General features: G+C 26.7%; 2 protein-coding genes and 1 long non-coding RNA gene across 3 annotated transcripts; 1 reads left to right on the top strand and 2 right to left on the bottom strand.

Moving 5' to 3' along the window:
• The first annotated feature begins 1,397 nt into the window (after positions 1–1,397).
• Positions 1,398–7,208, top strand: Ant (ADP/ATP translocase). The gene is made up of 4 exons (XM_011496556.1): positions 1,398–1,682; positions 5,000–5,261; positions 5,650–5,884; positions 6,656–7,208. The coding sequence occupies exons 1-4, from the start codon at positions 1,520–1,522 to the stop codon at positions 6,896–6,898; spliced, it is 903 nt and encodes a 300-aa protein (XP_011494858.1). The 5' UTR covers positions 1,398–1,519; the 3' UTR covers positions 6,899–7,208.
• On the bottom strand, positions 5,185–5,694 carry LOC105359838 (uncharacterized). Its single transcript, XR_912787.1, has 2 exons — positions 5,629–5,694; positions 5,185–5,285 (listed from the first exon to the last, which is right to left on the bottom strand). It is a non-coding gene; the product is annotated as an uncharacterized LOC105359838 (long non-coding RNA).
• A 1,449-nt stretch (positions 7,209–8,657) lies between the features above and the next one.
• Positions 8,658–9,972, bottom strand: LOC105359837 (vesicle transport protein GOT1B). The gene is made up of 4 exons (XM_011496555.1): positions 9,708–9,972; positions 9,510–9,601; positions 9,220–9,398; positions 8,658–9,044 (listed from the first exon to the last, which is right to left on the bottom strand). Exons 1-4 carry the CDS (start codon positions 9,730–9,732, stop codon positions 8,918–8,920), a joined length of 423 nt encoding a protein of 140 aa, XP_011494857.1. The 5' UTR covers positions 9,733–9,972; the 3' UTR covers positions 8,658–8,917.
• Between the last annotated feature and the right edge of the window lie 8,492 nt (positions 9,973–18,464).

The following is an 18,464-nucleotide window of genomic DNA, read 5'->3' as shown; positions in this document are numbered from 1 at the left end:
GTAATCTATATCTAGTCAAATGAGATAAATAAAAAGATAAATGATAAATATTTATATGTCCATTTTATTTCATTACATTTAAAATATAGTATTGTACGAAATTAATTTCTGAGATCAAATGCATATTAAGAAAATATATGTAAAAAATATAATGTATAAATATTAAATTAATTTTGTCGATACGTATAATATGGTATTCATTTTTTTCCACAATATGTTAAAAATTTCTAATTGTTTTTAAGAAATCATAAATTGATGAAAACGAAGTAAGATTGTACGGACAATAATAATTTCTATTTCAGTAAATGTGGCGATTTTACCTATTTATTATATATACAATGAAAGATTTGTACCTGTAGAGGTTATTGAAAAAAAATTAAATAAAATATTATATACATATAGATCATTTATAGCGAAAGGATGTAACGACATTGTATTGAGTAAAAACATAATACTAGTTGCTCATTCATTTATTTAACTCTTGTGCACAAATATCAATCACTGCGTTAATCCAATTATTAATAATGAGGCCTGGGCAATAAGAAACGGAGTTTTCATTATGCATTAATTATAAAGCAAAAAAGTATTTTGGTTACAAGTACTAATGATCTGACATTAAATGCATATAACGTTATTCATGAACTTCAAAATAATGGCAACTCTATACATTTTATGTCTACGAGCTTCAAAATTTAATAGCTATTTTCTTACATTTTTTTACTATTCATCTCATAATATTATTATTTATGATTACATAATTAATTCTATTTATTTAAATTGTGATTATTTGTTTTCTTATTGACGTAGAATTTAATAGCAAATGTGGATCATAATAGATTTATTAGATCACCCGATGATGCCATCTTGCGATCAAAGAAATTTTCTTTTATATTTTTAAAGCGGGACATTTAAAAGCTGCTCAACTTTTTAATTTAACAAAATTGAAAACTCAGCATATTATTATCTATCATCATCATATTTTAATTAAATATTGATTCCAAAAATTGTGAATAAAACTATTCTAGAAAAATTATAAATTTTTGATACATTATCCCAATCACTTTGCTGTCTCTTGTAATAATCCTTGCCTTAACTCATTAAAAACTCATGTATTTGTTTGATTGGCTCATCGTTACCGGAAACTTTTCATGCAATTTGAATGTTCATTACTATTTAAAGTTAAAAGTATTATCTGATAAAATAAATCAATGTATTATAATATATTCAGCTCGCAAATAGAATTTTTCTAGATACTAAAAGAAGTTGATAGGCGTTAAGTTTCCAACGTCCTTAATGATCTCTGGTTTGGCGAGGTACATTAGGCGTAACCGGGATCTGCGCAGAAGATGAACACGTGACCTACGCGTCTATTTTTAGTAGAGACTCTCCTGAGCCGAAAAGAACTTTGCCTCGCTCACTCGTCGTCCGGCGCGCGTTCGATATAGGAGTCAAGACTTTCCTCTATTCCTCTTTTTAACCCGTTTTTAACTCTTCTCACGTCAACCACCTAACTCACAAAATGTCTAGTCTAACAGATCCTGTGGCATTCGCCAAAGATTTTCTTGCCGGTGGAATTGCCGCTGCCGTTTCTAAAACCGCTGTAGCGCCTATTGAGCGTGTTAAATTGTTGCTCCAAGTTCAGCATATCTCCAAGCAAATCGCTGAGGACAAGCGCTACAAAGGTGAGTATATAATAATACTCTACTTAATTTTTACATTCTTGAAATATCAATATCAGATGAAGTGTTCCAATATTTCGAATGTTTCTGAGTGTCAACATTCATTCATTGAAAATAGTTTAGATTCGAATGACTGCCTCGTGTTCATATGCGGTGCCACACATAAGAGAGATTGAACAGAGTCAAAGAAATTGAAATAAATAAATGGAATTTCAAAGAGAGTATTTTCGAGTCCCAGTGCGTGTGTGTGGGTGTGGATATGGGTGCGCATGCGAGTAAGATAGAATAAAATACATATGTACATTCTACAATGAATAGAAACAGGAAAATACAGTACAGTTGAATGAAGTAGTGACAGTGTATCAACGACACATGATCAGCATCCTGAATTTAATTGTACATCTAGTTTAATTAAACTTCTTTCGTCATTTCTTTTAAAAATCAAGAATCTAAATAAAATATTTAATCGATTCTGTATTATGTAATGCTTGTTGAAAAATATAGTATCTTCATATTTTAATATATTGGTGCTCTAATATGGATAGATATCTCTTATATAAGTAAACTTATCGTTTACATCGCTTTCAAAACATTAAATTGATAAAGGAAACAAAAAGGCAGTCGCATAATATTGAATGTACAATTCAATAGGCAGGGGGCACAAATTATTAAATAGTAAAAGCTAATAAACTTAGTTTAACTCTGTGAAAAGCTATGATAGAATTCATTAGAATATAATCAATCCGATTAAAAATTCAAATATGATTGAAAAGTATTGTATTATAAGTGTGAAAGAGAAACAGCAGGTAGTACACGCGTGAATAGTTCGTATACAGTATGCGATCAATGACGATGCGGACCAATATGGCGGGTTCAGTCACGTCGATTTTAAGTGAATACTTATAAATGTGTTATACCGAAAAATTAACTATGGAACTTCATTTTTATAGAATTAAATTATTGTTTTTAAAATTTCAAACTAAATTATTTTTACTAGATCAACTTAAAATGAATCTAAATTAATATTGATTAACTTAATTTTGAGATCACTAGTGCGTTTTCGTACTACTTGTCGAAATACGTATGAACGTTATAAACTTTGTTAAGATTGTATAATTCATAATATATTTTATGTAGAATCCATCAATAATACTCTTGTTCAATTCGAATAACCTTTATCTTTAATTTAATATTTGTGAATATGTATTGCTAATTGCGACTTAATCGTTAATAAATTTAGTGTAATAGTTAACTTATAATTATTTCATTCCCAAGCATTAATTATTAGAATAATATTCATTATGAAATTATCAACAATATTAATTATAAAATAGTATTGTTTTAATTATTTTAATCAAATAATAGAAATTAAACATTATACTATTAATATATCTTGCTGCATATATTGGCTTCAAATTATATTGATCGTATTCGCTGCATGTACGTGAGTTATGTTATGTCTGCATTAGGTTTAGGTTAGACCCTGACCTTCACAGCTAAGAATGTACAGCATTCTTAGCATAGTCAACTGTATTTCAAAAGCGCAAGTTTGAAGATTATCCAAACATTTTTCTAGGTTACAAAATTATCGTCTCTACAAATACGAGTATTTGCTTATATTAATGATTTTCATCTCTTAAATTATGACATGAAAAATAAATAAATTCATAATAAATATATTTAATTAAATATTTTAATTATAAAATGTTGTTTAATTTTTATTTCAATAAAGCCAAGAATTAGAAAATTATAATATATCTTTGTATTTAAAAAGTAATAAAATAATAATAAAATAAAATTGAAATAAAACAATTTTAAATAAAATTTTTTGTTCTATTGAATTATAAAAGAAAATTTCTAACAATTTACCTACAGTTAGAAAAACTAATTTAATTGAAAAATACATATTTTAATCTTTAAAATTTATCTTGTACTCTCTAATGTTACTTTTGTCAAATGTGTATTCCTGTTGCTTATATAATAATTGAATATTAAAAAAAAATATATTACAATATATTGTATTTTTTAATTTATGTTAATATGCCATATTAATGTTATGGTTAAATTTTTCAATTTAAAATTTATAATAAAATACATAAAATTACTTATATATATATTGTTATATAAATGTTTTAGAATAGAAAACTTGCCAATGCTATGAATATATTTAATTAAAGAAACCTGTCAAAGCTGTGTATTATTACATTTTTTTAAAGATATATATCAAGAAATATTATCTTAATTATTAAATGGAATGATTTTAAATTATACATTTATCTTTTCTTTTGATAAATTAAGTTTAAAAATTGTAAAACAATTATTTATATCAGCATATACCATATTAAAAGATAGGGTATTAAATGTGTTGATTGTACAAAATTTAATTCAGAAAAAAAATTTTTTTTAATATATTTTATTAAAATTTTCTTCTGTGCATTAATTATAAATTATTTTTAAAAATCATATTTAAGTAGTGGAGATAATGCACTAAAATTATATAAAAAAAAATTAAATTACAGAATTGAAATATGCTTGTATATGTACACAAAAAGATTGTATAATATAAAGTACTCTACAACATTTGAATATTAATTTGCTAAAATAAAAATTAACTGTAAATTAATTGATAACAGAACTTTTATTTTGTTATTTGTGGTTTATTAATGACTTATTAAATTTGAAAAAAATTTTGTCACTAAATAAAAATACGTTTATCGCGTCTTAACTAACATTTCTTAAAGCGATTACATTATCAACAACTTTACATAAGTAATTGTATGTCATAATATGTATAATTAAATCTATTAGATAAAATCATTATTCCTCTTTTATGCTGGATAAATATACATGATACAAATGCAGTATCGAAAAAAATTGTTTTTTAATTAAATGCGTTTTCTTGAAATCTTTAAGTGTAATAAAATTAAATTTACAGCGTTTTCTTTAATTATATTTGATCATTAAAAATTGTTGAATATTACTTCTTTAAATCTAATTTATTATTTAATATATTTCGTTACTTAAATAATACAAATTTCGGCATAAAGAGTTAGCAAAATAATTAACAAATTTAAAATGATTAAATATCCATTATACCAAATAACTTTCAAAATATTAATTTAATTTTTAAAAATAATTCATTATTAAAAGAAAATGTCTTATGTACACATAAAGTATTTCAAAGTTACTCTTATTTATGTATACAAATTTAATTATTTATTTAAAAATTTTTAATTAATTTTGAAAAAGAAATATAGCTTAAACTTGACATAATATTTTCTCAAATAACTAAGCTAATACACTAAATTTTCTATTATCAGGTATGGTTGATTGCTTCATTCGTATTCCCAGGGAACAAGGTTTTTTCAGTTTTTGGCGTGGAAACTTGGCCAACGTCATCCGTTATTTTCCCACTCAGGCACTTAATTTCGCGTTCAAAGACAAGTATAAATCAGTATTCCTTGGTGGAGTTGACAAAAATACTCAATTTGGACGTTACTTTCTTGGTAACCTAGCATCTGGTGGTGCTGCAGGAGCTACATCTTTGTGCTTTGTTTATCCACTTGACTTTGCCAGAACCAGGTAATGTATCTCATTGAACTATCACTATCCAGATAATACATAATAATTTTGATATGTAAAATTTTGTTCTTTAATTTGTAATGTAATTTCTTCGTTCAAAAAGACAAAAATTTTTTAAATCTTATGAATAATCAGAAAATCAAATGTTTTATTTATACTTATGAATTACATAATGATTGTTTGTATATTTATCTTTTAAAAATTTCGAAATATCTTTTTTGTTTATAAATATTAACAGAAATACCATATTTGTTCCTTAAAAGAAAATGATTGATTTAATTATTAGATTTTTTAAGTATAATTAACATAATCTTAGTTTAATTGTAAATAAAAAATTTTAATGTAATATAAAAATTTATATTGTTACATCATAAATATATATACGTAGACTGGCTGCCGATGTTGGTAAAGCTGGTGGAGAACGAGAATTTACAGGTCTTGGAAACTGTTTGAAAAAGATTTTCGTATCTGATGGTCTCTCAGGACTCTATAGAGGATTTGGTGTATCAGTCCAAGGTATCATTATCTATCGCGCATCGTATTTCGGTTTCTACGATACCGCTCGTGGCATGCTTCCAGATCCGAAGAAAACTCCATTCCTTGTTTCTTGGGGTATTGCACAGGTTAGTAGTTAATTATTGTTTTCATAAAAATTATTACATATCGTTTCTTATTTAAAAGATGTTTATATTCATTTTAAAAAGTGAATATATTAAGTAATTCAGTTTTGTATCACTAGTTTTATTGTTCTTTTAGTATTAATAATTCATATTTAAATAAGTTGCATAAAAGTGAATAGTTTCAAAACAAATTTTCCATATTTCTTTACGTTATTATCAAAAGTGTTAATGTTATTTTAACTTTATTAAAAAAAACTATTGAAAATGTGTATTATAATAAATTAGTAAAGAAATTACATTAAAAATCTGTATTTTAGAAATTCAGTTAAATTAAAATTTTTGCTTCGTTATAAAATCATGAAACTTAAATGAAAATTCTATGAATTTATTAATTTATAAAAGTTTATTCAATATATGTAATTTAAATGTATTTCTCTCAAATATATTTTTAGTTAAACTAGATTTAATTTCGATTCTTTTTTACTCTAAAAAAAAAACGAAATATTTGAAAGAATTAAAACCTTCAACTTGAAAGTTTGATATATTGTTTTCATTTAAAAAAAACTGATAAATTATGATTTCATTAAAAATAATGTTTGAAACAAAATTTTTATATGGTTCAAAATTAGTCATTCTAAGTTATATCAACTTTCACTAAAATGAATTTCAACAAAATGTTAATAAAAGATATTTTTTTAATGTTTAATTTTATAGTGAATTTATTATGTATAAGTATGTAAATAATATAATTTACTGAAATATTGTCATGAACAGGTCGTCACAACCGTTGCCGGCATCATTTCATATCCTTTTGATACCGTTCGTAGACGTATGATGATGCAGTCCGGTCGTGCGAAATCGGAAATTCTGTACACAAGTACTGCTAACTGCTGGGCAACCATCTATAAAAGTGAAGGTAGTGGTGCCTTTTTCAAGGGTGCTTTCTCCAACGTTCTTCGTGGTACTGGTGGTGCTCTTGTACTTGTTCTTTATGATGAAATCAAGAATCTTCTTTAAGCTTTAACAATGCAAATAAAAATAATTAAACTAACAGGAACAAAATTACCATCAGATAATCTATACCACTGAGAAGCGTTAAGAAATTTAAAAAAAAATGTATAAACCAACTATAAAACGGTCTTCACGTCATAATTACACATCACTATATATATATATATATATATATATATATATATATATGATAGAAAATGTAAAAAATGTGAAAATGTTACACTCCATAATATAAAACCGCCCTACATTTCAATTCCATATCATTGTACCCTACATATAAAAGTATAACAAATATTTAAAAAAAAAATATCTTGAATACCAAGTAACACATTATCAATGTTGAAGCAAAAAACATACTTGTCTTGACAATTTCATAGCTCGCAAACCAAAAACGATACGCGAGTTGAATTCTATTTCATACATTCAGTAAGTGCAGAGTATTTAATATTTAATAATGAAATTGAAAGTTCGATCTTTAAATTCGCATAATTTATTACCAAATACAGTATTTGCTTATTCTGCACTGTCACTGCACTACCATTATCTTTACTGACCGTTTGTGTAAAATATTATTAAATGCTCAATAAAATGAAAAAAGAATAATAAATGAAGCACATGTATTTGTGTAAGAAGCTATATTGAATGTTTAAATACAATTAACTAAATGAGAAAAAATTGAATTAAAAAAAATTAACTTTATTTTGAATTTTACGATAATGCGTATAAAAACAGAATCAGTTTAATTTCATAATATTTAAATACAAATAAAAAAGTAATAATTATAATTATTCTTAAATAAATTATCAGCTTCGAGTGTAAAAAGTTGGGAAAGCCGATGCACACATATAATTAAACGGTGTGACATTTCAATTACATTACATACTCAATGATGATGCAAATTAAGCATCTCTAAGATCTTAACGTTTGTAAAAAACAAAAAATTGTAATGAATATTATAAAATTAAAGCATTCAAGAAATAAAATGGACGCGCGATGTAAGATCATTTTAGAATACATAACAAAATTAAATTAACGGAACGGCGATGGCGGGGTGCAGGTAGACATGGGCCGCACCCGCCCTTAAAATTTTCGGCCCATTGTAGATAATGAAATAAATAATTAAAACTTAACGAAAATCAATTTTTTGTCAATAACAACATGAAAAGCAAAACAACAAGAAAAAAAACACGATTAATTAAATTTTGCACTAATAATGCAGACGACTATGTAAGATATGTAACAAGAAACCGAAAACGTATACATCTAATTTGTTCGTGTTAGGATGTATGCAGGAATGATAAATAAAAATCGAAACAAAAAGTTGACATCGAAATTTGTTTTTACTTTTTTTCAATCCTATCCATTTTACTGTTTATAAACAAAACAAAAATCCGAGGGATTTTATATCAACAGTTATAAACTGAAAATTAATGTTTGATATTTATATTTACTATCAATATTAATAATCGCCAAAATTTAAATAAAAATGCACTAGATCACTTAATTTGAGAAATAAGTTTAAGAATTATCCTTTAAACTTTGAACCATATAAACCTTCAAGTGCTTAGTTATAGTAATTATAGTAATTCACTAGTATTTAATTTTATTTTAATCATAAGAAAACCATTTCATTTTTACATATTCGTGTTTATGATATCAGTGATAATAACTAATGGTTGATAATTACAAAGATTCAACATAATTGTAGGCTGATTATAAATTATATTATTTCACTTTTATTCTACTATTAATTAATATGTTGGAAATGCAATCGCTTATAAATGAAGTATTGTACATATATAATAATTTTTATACACTTATTTACCTATAAATCTGTGTCTGTACAGATAACAATAATTGCTTATTCATACATTTATATTAATATAATAAATCAAATTAGCATTTACATGTAAAAAAAATTACTTATGGAATGAAGCTGGGAAAAGGACAAAATTCAATGAAAAATATTAATTAATGAGTTGTATATACAGTCAAATAGCGAATGAATAGCAGTTTTTAATGAGGTCATACTCTTGTTCTATTAGAATCTCCTGCTAGCATATCAAGAATACGACTAATAATTGCCATATTCAATAAAGTTCCAAGAACTGGAATTCTTCGTATAAAATTGATAGCAACTGGTAGAAATCCACTAAAAATATAAAACAAACATTGATATTTAACACTTATATTTATCAATACTTTTACATTTCATGCAAGTATTTGTTAAATTGATTAATTTGTAAAAATTTTTTCAATATTACATATATAAGTAAAAAATATATAAAATAAGAATACTTTAAAATTATAAAGATTACAAGGCTTACCTAAAAAGCAAAATGAATCCATAAGTTTCAAAAATCATACCAACAATTGGCCATCCTATTAATACAATAATTATGCCGCTTATAAATGATATGCTACCTTTAATTTTATGCCTTTGAAAAAAAAAACAAAATGTTCTTCTTGGACCAATAACGCATCCTAAACCTGATATAAATAGAATCTAAAAATAATTACGCCTTATTAAGTTAATTTTATTCAATGTTATTTTTTTTATTTTATACTTTCACAATAATTATTTAATCGACAATATATATTAATATAATTAACTTACATTGCCTATTGCAAGAAGTCCTTTGTCAAATAAAAGTAATACACCAAGAAATAAAAATGTTATACCAAAACCAGCTAGGCCAACGCCAATTTCTTAAAAAAAAATGGATAATATGCAGTAGTTATTTATAAATGAATTTTGTATTATTTAATACATAATGTGGATTTTTAACTATTTATTACATATAGATATACTTACTCTGTGTGTCCGTGATTTCGAACATATTTACAATGTATTGGTTAATCTAATAAGATTTATACCAAAGAATTACATGTGAATGCGAGTGTAAGTAAAAAATTCATGATTCTTCTAAATCTAACCTAGTTCCACGTCATCTTTTTTTGTGATGACAATGCTAAGAGATCACATTTTAATATTATAAATGTAAATCTTTGTAAAGAGAAACAAATATTTGTTGGTTAATTAATTCAGTTGCATTATCTATAAGTAAAATGTCCTCAATAATTAATTTTAGTTGTAAAATTGAATTTTCTATAAAATAATGTTAAAAATTTGTTTAATAATTCTGAATATTTTGTACAATTTGTGATTACAATTATGTTTCGTTGTTATACGCAATGGAATGTGTTGAACAACGGAAATATGATTATGAAGGAACCAATCAAAAGAGAAACTTTGAATTTATATGCTTTATGAAGTTTAAAGAATAAAAGATGTGAAAACAAGTAGTAGAGCAAGAAAAAATTACATTTTCTATACAATTAGAAATTGATATATACTGTTCAATAATAATTTTTATAAATAAATAAATTTAATGAACAGTGTGACTATATTCCATTATCAGTTGTAAGAGTTAACAATTGAACTAAAGAACAAACTTTAAAAAGTAAAAATGGAATGTGATCTTGTTACATTCCATTTATAAAAAAATATTTATCTTTAAAGTATAATTATTCTAATCTGGTTACCAATGATTAGTGATAAATCATATTTTTAATATAAAGTAGAGTTCTTCCAAATAGTAACTTTTTTAATTTTCATTGTTCAATTATAGATATTTATTATATAGTAATAGTAATTGGTAGTAAATAATAGCAATATTTGTTAGTTCGTAGTAGTAGTTAATAGTAGACAATAATAACGACTGAAATGTATCATTAATTTAATAATTGGGGATATCTGATTTGAAAGTTTCATATTTGATGTAAATAGCGTTAGTTGTAATAAATTAATTTTCAAATAAATTAAGCGATTGTATCTATTTAATGCTCTTCTTAAAAATTTTTACATAATAAATGTTAATAAATCTAACCCATTATTGTTTAAATATTATAATGAAGAATTTGAATTAACCATAATATGATTATAAAATTATTTGTTACTAATAATATAGTGCACAGAATTTTATATAAAAAAATTAAAAATAAAAGATAATAATTTTTAATAATAATAGCTAGAAACAAACGTGAAACGTATTTAGATTAGTTACCATTTAAACATAATAAATTATTAAATCAATCCTTACACATTAATGATAAATAATTATAACATTAAAATATTCGTATTAAAAATAAAATAGATTTAAATGCAAAAAAATTGAAAATTTATTTTAAAATTCTTTAATAATAATATATATATTTAAATGTTTTAATATTATATTTGATATAATAAGATTTTAATAATAAATTATTCATTAGAACAGAATTTCAGTATTTATTAAACTTTTCAATAACATATGGTCATACTTTAATAATAATATACAATCTTTTTTCCTTATTTTATATTACAAATACCTACAAATTATATATTCAGATAGTTTTCAAATAGACCTTCAATCATTTAAATCTATTATTTTAAGCAAAACATATGCTGTATAATTTTTTTCATATTACTTAAACTTTTACTTCAATTGAACAATATGATTATATAGTCATAAGTTATAATATATAATGTATAATTCCGATTTAAGAATTTATATATAATATTAAACAACATTAAATTAATGTAAGCCTATAACTTGTAATAGAAAAATTAATTCATTTTTATTATATTTACATAAATGAATTAAATGTTTTGTAAAGTAAGATGTAACAATATAGTCCCAAACATTATTTCTGATATACAAACTGATATTATCCGCTCTTATACTGAAATATAAATTGTAGATAAGCAACAGTTAATACAATACATATAATTTTATCGTGTAATTTTTTAATTGATTACTGACCCAACGTGTTTTGTTCCATATCATGAAAGTAAATTTATCTATACCACATTCATGTTATAACTGTCAGATAAATAATGTATTAAAATTATTATTTACTATAAAATCTTAAATTATTGCATAATGAAATAAAACATTTGAAAATATTAATTAATTTTATTGTCAATTAATTATAAATCATTAAATTAACAAACTTTTATATATTGATGCATATTAGGCTTTTGAACAATGTTTGTCATAAGATTAAGCAACAAAGTTCAAAACTTTTACTAATGGAATTGTTAGTCAATCATCAAAAAATTTAAAGAAAGAAAAAAATGAAATATTATGACTGTTGGAATGATGTTCTATTTTACGTCTAGATCGTTTGACAAAATTTATGCAAAAGATAATAAATATTTACTCCAAATATCTTATCAAAACAGTATAGATTTTCTAAATGTAGCATTTTTAATAGGACTCAAAAAATAATTTGTTTATAATGGTTCTAATTTGGCAAATAATAGTTTGATGTTATTGCAGTACATTCATAAAAAATATCAGGTAATTAAATTATTAGTCGTTCACATTTAATTACAAAAAATATGACTTTTAAAAATGAAAATAGTGTTACGAAACTGACACTAAACAATTTTAAGCTACTTACAGTCTTTATGCATGATGCAAAGCTGAGAATTTATATTGTACAGAGACTAATTGTATAGCTATGTTACCATACATTTGTCAATCCTTTCCATACTTTGTAAAATGGGTAGATCACAATGCAATATCATTCAATTATTTATTATCAATGACAAATTGTTAGATAATAAATAGAATACATGCTGTATATTGTTAAATATTTTTATTTTACTATATAGTATTTAATAATATTAATTGCTATGTAATTAAAAATAAACATTTTAAAACAATACTACAAATCAATTATAAAAATTTCTGTATAATATATTTCAAAGTAATTTAGAAAAGTATAAAAGTAAATATATTATGAAATAAATTTTTAAAAATATATTTATAAAGTTTTAATGAGTAAAAATAAGTATAAATAACATTAATTTCATTTCTTACCTAAATTTTTATTTCAAATATATGAAATTAAATATTCTTATTTGACACACGTTAAAATTATATTTATCTAATTCAAATTATTATTTTAGCTATACATACAAAATATTTTATAATAGAATTCTATGTATGCTAATGAAAACTTATTAAAATTTTGGCCACTTGTTACAAAACAATTTTTCTAATATTGTTTATAAATAAAATGTAGTTTAGTTTACAATACATATTTACAAACAATCATATATACAATTAAGTATTATTCGATATTACATTTATTTAATTTAGATTGAAAATTATTATAATTTATATACATTTAATTTATAGTTTATATTGCATGCTATTATTTATATTGTGGAAAATATAAAATTAAAAATATTCAAAACAAAATTGTAAAAATATAAATATTAAAAATTCTATATGACATATTATACAAATATATAACAATTTAAATTTTATACCAATATTGTTCATATGATTCTTATTCTAATAATAATTTTAAAATAGTAAAAATTTAATATAATTTCATTTTTCATGATACTGATCAAATAAAAAAAATATTAAATAATAGTACTGTAAAATACTAGTAAAATTAGTATATTAAAAAAAATAGGGAATACGGTTTACAAGACGTTATAAACGTTAAATATTTTAAAAGGTAAGATTGTTTTAAAGACTTAAAATGTAAAAATAACATATTAGAAATAAGTTCAATTATTTTAAATTAACTTTAGATATAAATAAGAACATTTTTTAATTTCAATTTTTTATATGTTCTTGATTATTAAAAAAGGTGAATTAACTAACATTAGAATAACAGATACATCAATCGGCACTAGTCAGAAAATTTTAAATCTTGTTTTCAAGTTGAACATAAAAAAAGTGTAAGAAATTTCACTTTAAAATATTATATTATACATATGTATATCTTTGGGGTCGTCACTCATTGGCTCTAAAGGCCTTGAGTTGAGAATTGCTTTGATCTGAGCAAGCAAGTTGGTAAGCTCTTCAAGGGTGAACAAGGTCTCTCCGATAATACGTTTCAGGTGGTATTTTATAGATTTTACCACAGGTTCTCACTTGCATCGCATGTGTGGCGTGGCGGGTAGGTTGAATTCGCATTGAGTGTTGTCTTGGAAAAGTATATTTAGTATCTATTGATGTTCGAGGGTGCCTTGAACGTACAGTCTTTTGATCGCGGCATTAGACCCGATAAAAGTTGTACCACAGTCTGAGTAGAATATGTTAGCAATGAAACCATTGGTTATATAGTCAGAGACTGACTCGAGGTGTACCGTTAATGTGGCAAAATACACAAAAAGTTGTGAGCTTTTGCTCGTCGGCCCTTCCCGGTTTTTATGGTTAAGGGACTGGCATAGTCAACTCTTGCCTGAGTGAACGGTCGTGATGGCGTCACTCTAGAGACAGGCAGTTGGCCCATCAGTTGATGAGCACGGATTCCCCTTTGTCGAGCACACATAATGCACCGCGAGATGTGTGTTTTTACAGGGAATGTCCCACCAACGATTCAATATTGTTTGCGAGTGTACGCTAATGTGAGTTGCGTGCCTCCGTGGAGGGTTCGTTCATGAGCATGAGCGATAACTAGAGCTGAGAAGTGTGATTGTCGTGGGATAATATCCGGGTGCTTGTTGTCTTGCGTGAGTGCAGCTCTGTCGAATCTTCCACCGACCCTAATTATTCCTTGATTGTCGACATGCGCTGTTAATCGACTGAATGCATGAGGTCCTTGGTAAGTGAGCCTTGAAGTTAAGGACCTTTAATTCGTAAGTAAAGTATGTCGTTGTAAAGTATGAGTAAAGTGAGTTGCCTTTTTCTAAGGTTCCCTTGGTATCTAGAAAGTAGGCGCCATCTCATGATTTCTCCTTAGCAGTGCGATGAATATGAGACAGAGGGGAGTCATTCTCAGCAATTTGTTAAGCGATGAATATCTGTATATGATATCCAAGTGATATTGTGTTTTGGGTTCTGTGCCTAATAATGATATGTCGGGATATGTTGTTCACATTGTTTGTCGTTCAACATTAGCTGTGATGGCCATGATTCAAGCGATTTTATCCATGGTGGTGCGGTCCACCACAATGGATGTTCTTGAAGTTGTGATGCATTGATACCTCGTGAGGCAATCTGCTGGATTCGATGTTCCAGGAACATATCTTCAGTGAGCGTTTGGAGTAAGATTCTGAATGATGGAAACTCTGTTTCTTACAATTTATTTTCACCTTGATGGATGGGATTTTATCTATGTAACTGTTACCCGTGAATCTGTTCAAAGATGGATAGACACTTTAGTTTTGGAACACACCAATGGAGTCTGAATACTATTTGAATCATGCACGGATAAGTATATGACTAACCAGATTGTTAATTGAGATGCATCAGAAAACCCATGCAGCTCTAAATGTGAAGCTCTTCTTATATTGAGCCAACGTGGTATTGTAATTTTGATCAGGTTGGCAAGATCTTTTCAAATGATCAACCATTGTGACGACAATTGGGAGGACAGTATCTCGTTCCATTTAAGCTTGTATAACCACAGCTCCTGCATGATGATTTTTGCCTTGAATACAACAGGTGAAGCAAAACCTAATGGATTAAATATCTGATTCAGATAAAATGAGGCGTTTCGTAATATTATCATCTTGCACCAATATCTTTCCTGTCGCGAATATAAAAGTATCTTGTTGCGGAGACCACCGTAATCCAAGCATTTTAATAGAGCAATCGTTAAACGTTATTGAGGCAGTGAGATTATGATCCGCGTTGATTGTGGTGATAACATTTTGGTGAGTTGCATACCATTTTGCCAACGGAAAACCAGAGTGCGACTTTAATTAATTGTTTTAAAGTGCCTGAACTTCAGAAAAGATCATCGACATATTTTCCATGAATGATGGCAGGTACTTCCCACATCCTACCAAATGGAGCAATGTTCTGATTGCCAAAAATGGTATAGCCTTTGTTCCGTAGTTAATTGATACGTCGTTACTAATTGATGCCGTTTTTAATTGTTAATACTAATTGATAAGGCACTTCTGCCTGTTGTTCGTCTATCCGCAGGAGTCTCTGATTCATGTTTGTGAATGTGTACCTGTTTATACATTTTTGTGATATCGCTGGCAAATAAAAATCGTTATCTTCTGACCCAAATTAAGACGCCTGATATTTCTGGATTCAATTGAGTCCAATGTGCATAATTTCGCTGATTAAAAGACCTGATGTTGATGTTGTGGTCTTGGTTTGAGCACACTGTGATGAGGCAGATATCATTGAATTTGATGATTGGACACTGAAGAAGCCTTCGTTATGTAATTAAGATCCTCATATGCCATCATGAATAGTTTATACAGTCTTAAGAATGTGAACTTGTGTCAATAAGACGACGAGCTTGTACTGTGGTAGTTTTTGACCATGGCTAGTAATGATGTGGTGGTATGAACTGGCATTTCGACGATTGAACCATCATCTCATCTGGATGAAGGGTTTGTACTGCTGGCTTTGGAGTATCTCTTGCATTTTGTAGGAGTTCTACGAGAGCTGACATTATCATGTCTTAGGTAGTTGAGACAGAGTTCGCGTTATATTGTTAAATTCAGTCTCTCCACTGCTGTCAGGTCTCAAAATTTTGGACATGTAAGAATCGAATTTATCTTGGTGCAGCATTCGCACACATTTGAACTGTTTCTTATGAGTGAGTGAGTTGACTGAGCATTGTTCCCATCGGTCAGCATAATTCCCTCGTGGTATGGTCTTCGAGTTTTTGAGGGATCTGATATACTATTATGCAATTTCACAAATCTTCTATGATTACCAATGCTAATAACTGTTTTGTCGCCTCATCGCTGTTGTTGACGAGTTTCTCTAATGCAGCTGTGTCCCCTTTAATTGGGATTGATGCGGGGGGGGGGATGTCTAGCAAGTTTCTTCATTATTTCGATACGACCCCACTGAGTTTTTGCCTTTAGTTCAAGTTTAGTAGGTAATTGTATTGGTGAGGCACCATGAAGTGTGCCTTCCTTTGATGTTTTTTTAGGAGCCTTAGTGATCTTTGATGCGATCTCTTCTCTAGTCACCATGTTGATTGGCTTGTACTACAGAGATATAGGAGGTCGTAAATCTCCGGTTACTCCTTAGTGTAGTACCACGTGTCGCCTAGTATGCAGTGATGCAAATGTAGTGCTAAATGTTTGAAGTTGCACGTGTGCAGGGCACTGGTAATGGTAACAATATTCGATAGTTCAATTTAATTTGTCGCTCGCCTCAGCGGATGCTTAGGTAAGGACTTAAGTGGCAGAGCTGTAGAGATATACAGTGTGTGCAGACTTCGTTAAATATCGCTTATTATGGTTTATTGACAATTACATAATTGTTAAATCTGAATTCACTTCTCATTGGAGAATGTGAACTATGTTCTGTCACAACGATGTAGTTGTGTAGTTAATGGCGATGAAAGGTTCAGCAATGGATTATGCAGACTCCTTGAAAAGGAGTATGGCTTATGTATGTAATAAAAACCTTTGCTAATGTTGTAAGGATTAGCAAAGAGTTGTGCATACTCAATTGGAGTGAGTATGGCTTAATTATACAATAGTTACCCTCGATAGAGACTACTGGTATAGCTTCGTGATAAACTGATTATTGATCGTGATAGATGACTATGCTTCTTATAGTTGAATATTTTCTTGTTATGCAGTCGGCATCCTTGACTGTTTGTTAACTGTTGTGCACTGGAGAATTGGCGTGTGTTTCTTGTTTAATGGCTTCACTGAGAGAGCGTGACTGAGTGAATATCTCCTGAGTGACTAGTTCATGGTTGAATAGCGGATGTGTCGTGGTCTGTTTGCTTTAAATATGCACGGGACAGCCTAGTAAGTGCTGACAACAATGGATGCGATTATGGTGTTAGAAACAATAGATGCGATTGTGTACTTTTTTGTATGTAACGGCCTTTTCCGAATGTCCAATGAGACTTGGGGGTTTCCCAGAAAATATAATGGTTGGGGATTTCCCAGAAATGATAACGGTTGGGGTTTACCAAGAATCGATAAGAATCGAGAGATTCTCGGAATCTAGAACACATTTTCATTTTATATAACTGTTTAAAATATTATCTATTAATTTATTAAAAAAAAATTACAAGGTTCAATAAAACTCCATTTTTGTTATAATAATTTCAATGATTTATTTTTATTATTTAATAAATAATAAATTTATGAAAATTTATTAATAGAATTACCATTTTAAGATTTTAGAATCATATTAAATTTTAAATATTTTTTTTTATTTTATATTTGTAAAACTAAAATTTATGTGAAGAATTTGAATATCCATAGTTCATTAAAAACCTTTCTCAATTTACTTAAAGATAATAAATTAATATTGTTAAAATCAGATGATTTTTGATAAAGAAAGAAGTAATGTATACTTAAAGTTTATAGATTGATTTAATTTTACCAATTTTTAAATAGTATATTAAATCAATTAATGCTAATTTGATAAAATTTTAGGTAAAATTAAAATTGTAATTAAAAATAAATAAATAACCTTAAATTAAATATATCTATACAAATTTAATTTAAATACAACTATATAATTTTAATTAATATGTTATATTAATTAAAAAAATTCATGAGACTAAATTTTAATAAAAAATTAACAATTTCATTTACATTTTATCCTAATGAATA

This window comes from Ceratosolen solmsi, unplaced genomic scaffold, assembly GCF_000503995.2.
Source record: "Ceratosolen solmsi marchali unplaced genomic scaffold, CerSol_1.0 scaffold29, whole genome shotgun sequence".
NCBI classification, from domain to species: Eukaryota; Metazoa; Arthropoda; class Insecta; order Hymenoptera; family Agaonidae; genus Ceratosolen; species Ceratosolen solmsi.
This window is presented reverse-complemented; position numbering and strand designations above follow the sequence as displayed.

Coding starts and splice junctions, on each gene's coding strand:
- Ant (XM_011496556.1), top strand. CDS start 1,520: ATGTCTAGTCTAACAGATCCTGTGGCATTCGCCAAAGATTTTCTTGCC. Junction 1,683..4,999: donor TGAGGACAAGCGCTACAAAG/GTGAGTATATAA, acceptor TTCTATTATCAG/GTATGGTTGATTGCTTCATT. Junction 5,262..5,649: donor CTTGACTTTGCCAGAACCAG/GTAATGTATCTC, acceptor ATATATACGTAG/ACTGGCTGCCGATGTTGGTA.
- LOC105359837 (XM_011496555.1), bottom strand. CDS start 9,732: ATGTTCGAAATCACGGACACACAGA. Junction 9,602..9,707: donor CGAAATCACGGACACACAGA/GTAAGTATATCT, acceptor TTTTTTTTTAAG/AAATTGGCGTTGGCCTAGCT. Junction 9,399..9,509: donor GACTTCTTGCAATAGGCAAT/GTAAGTTAATTA, acceptor AATTATTTTTAG/ATTCTATTTATATCAGGTTT.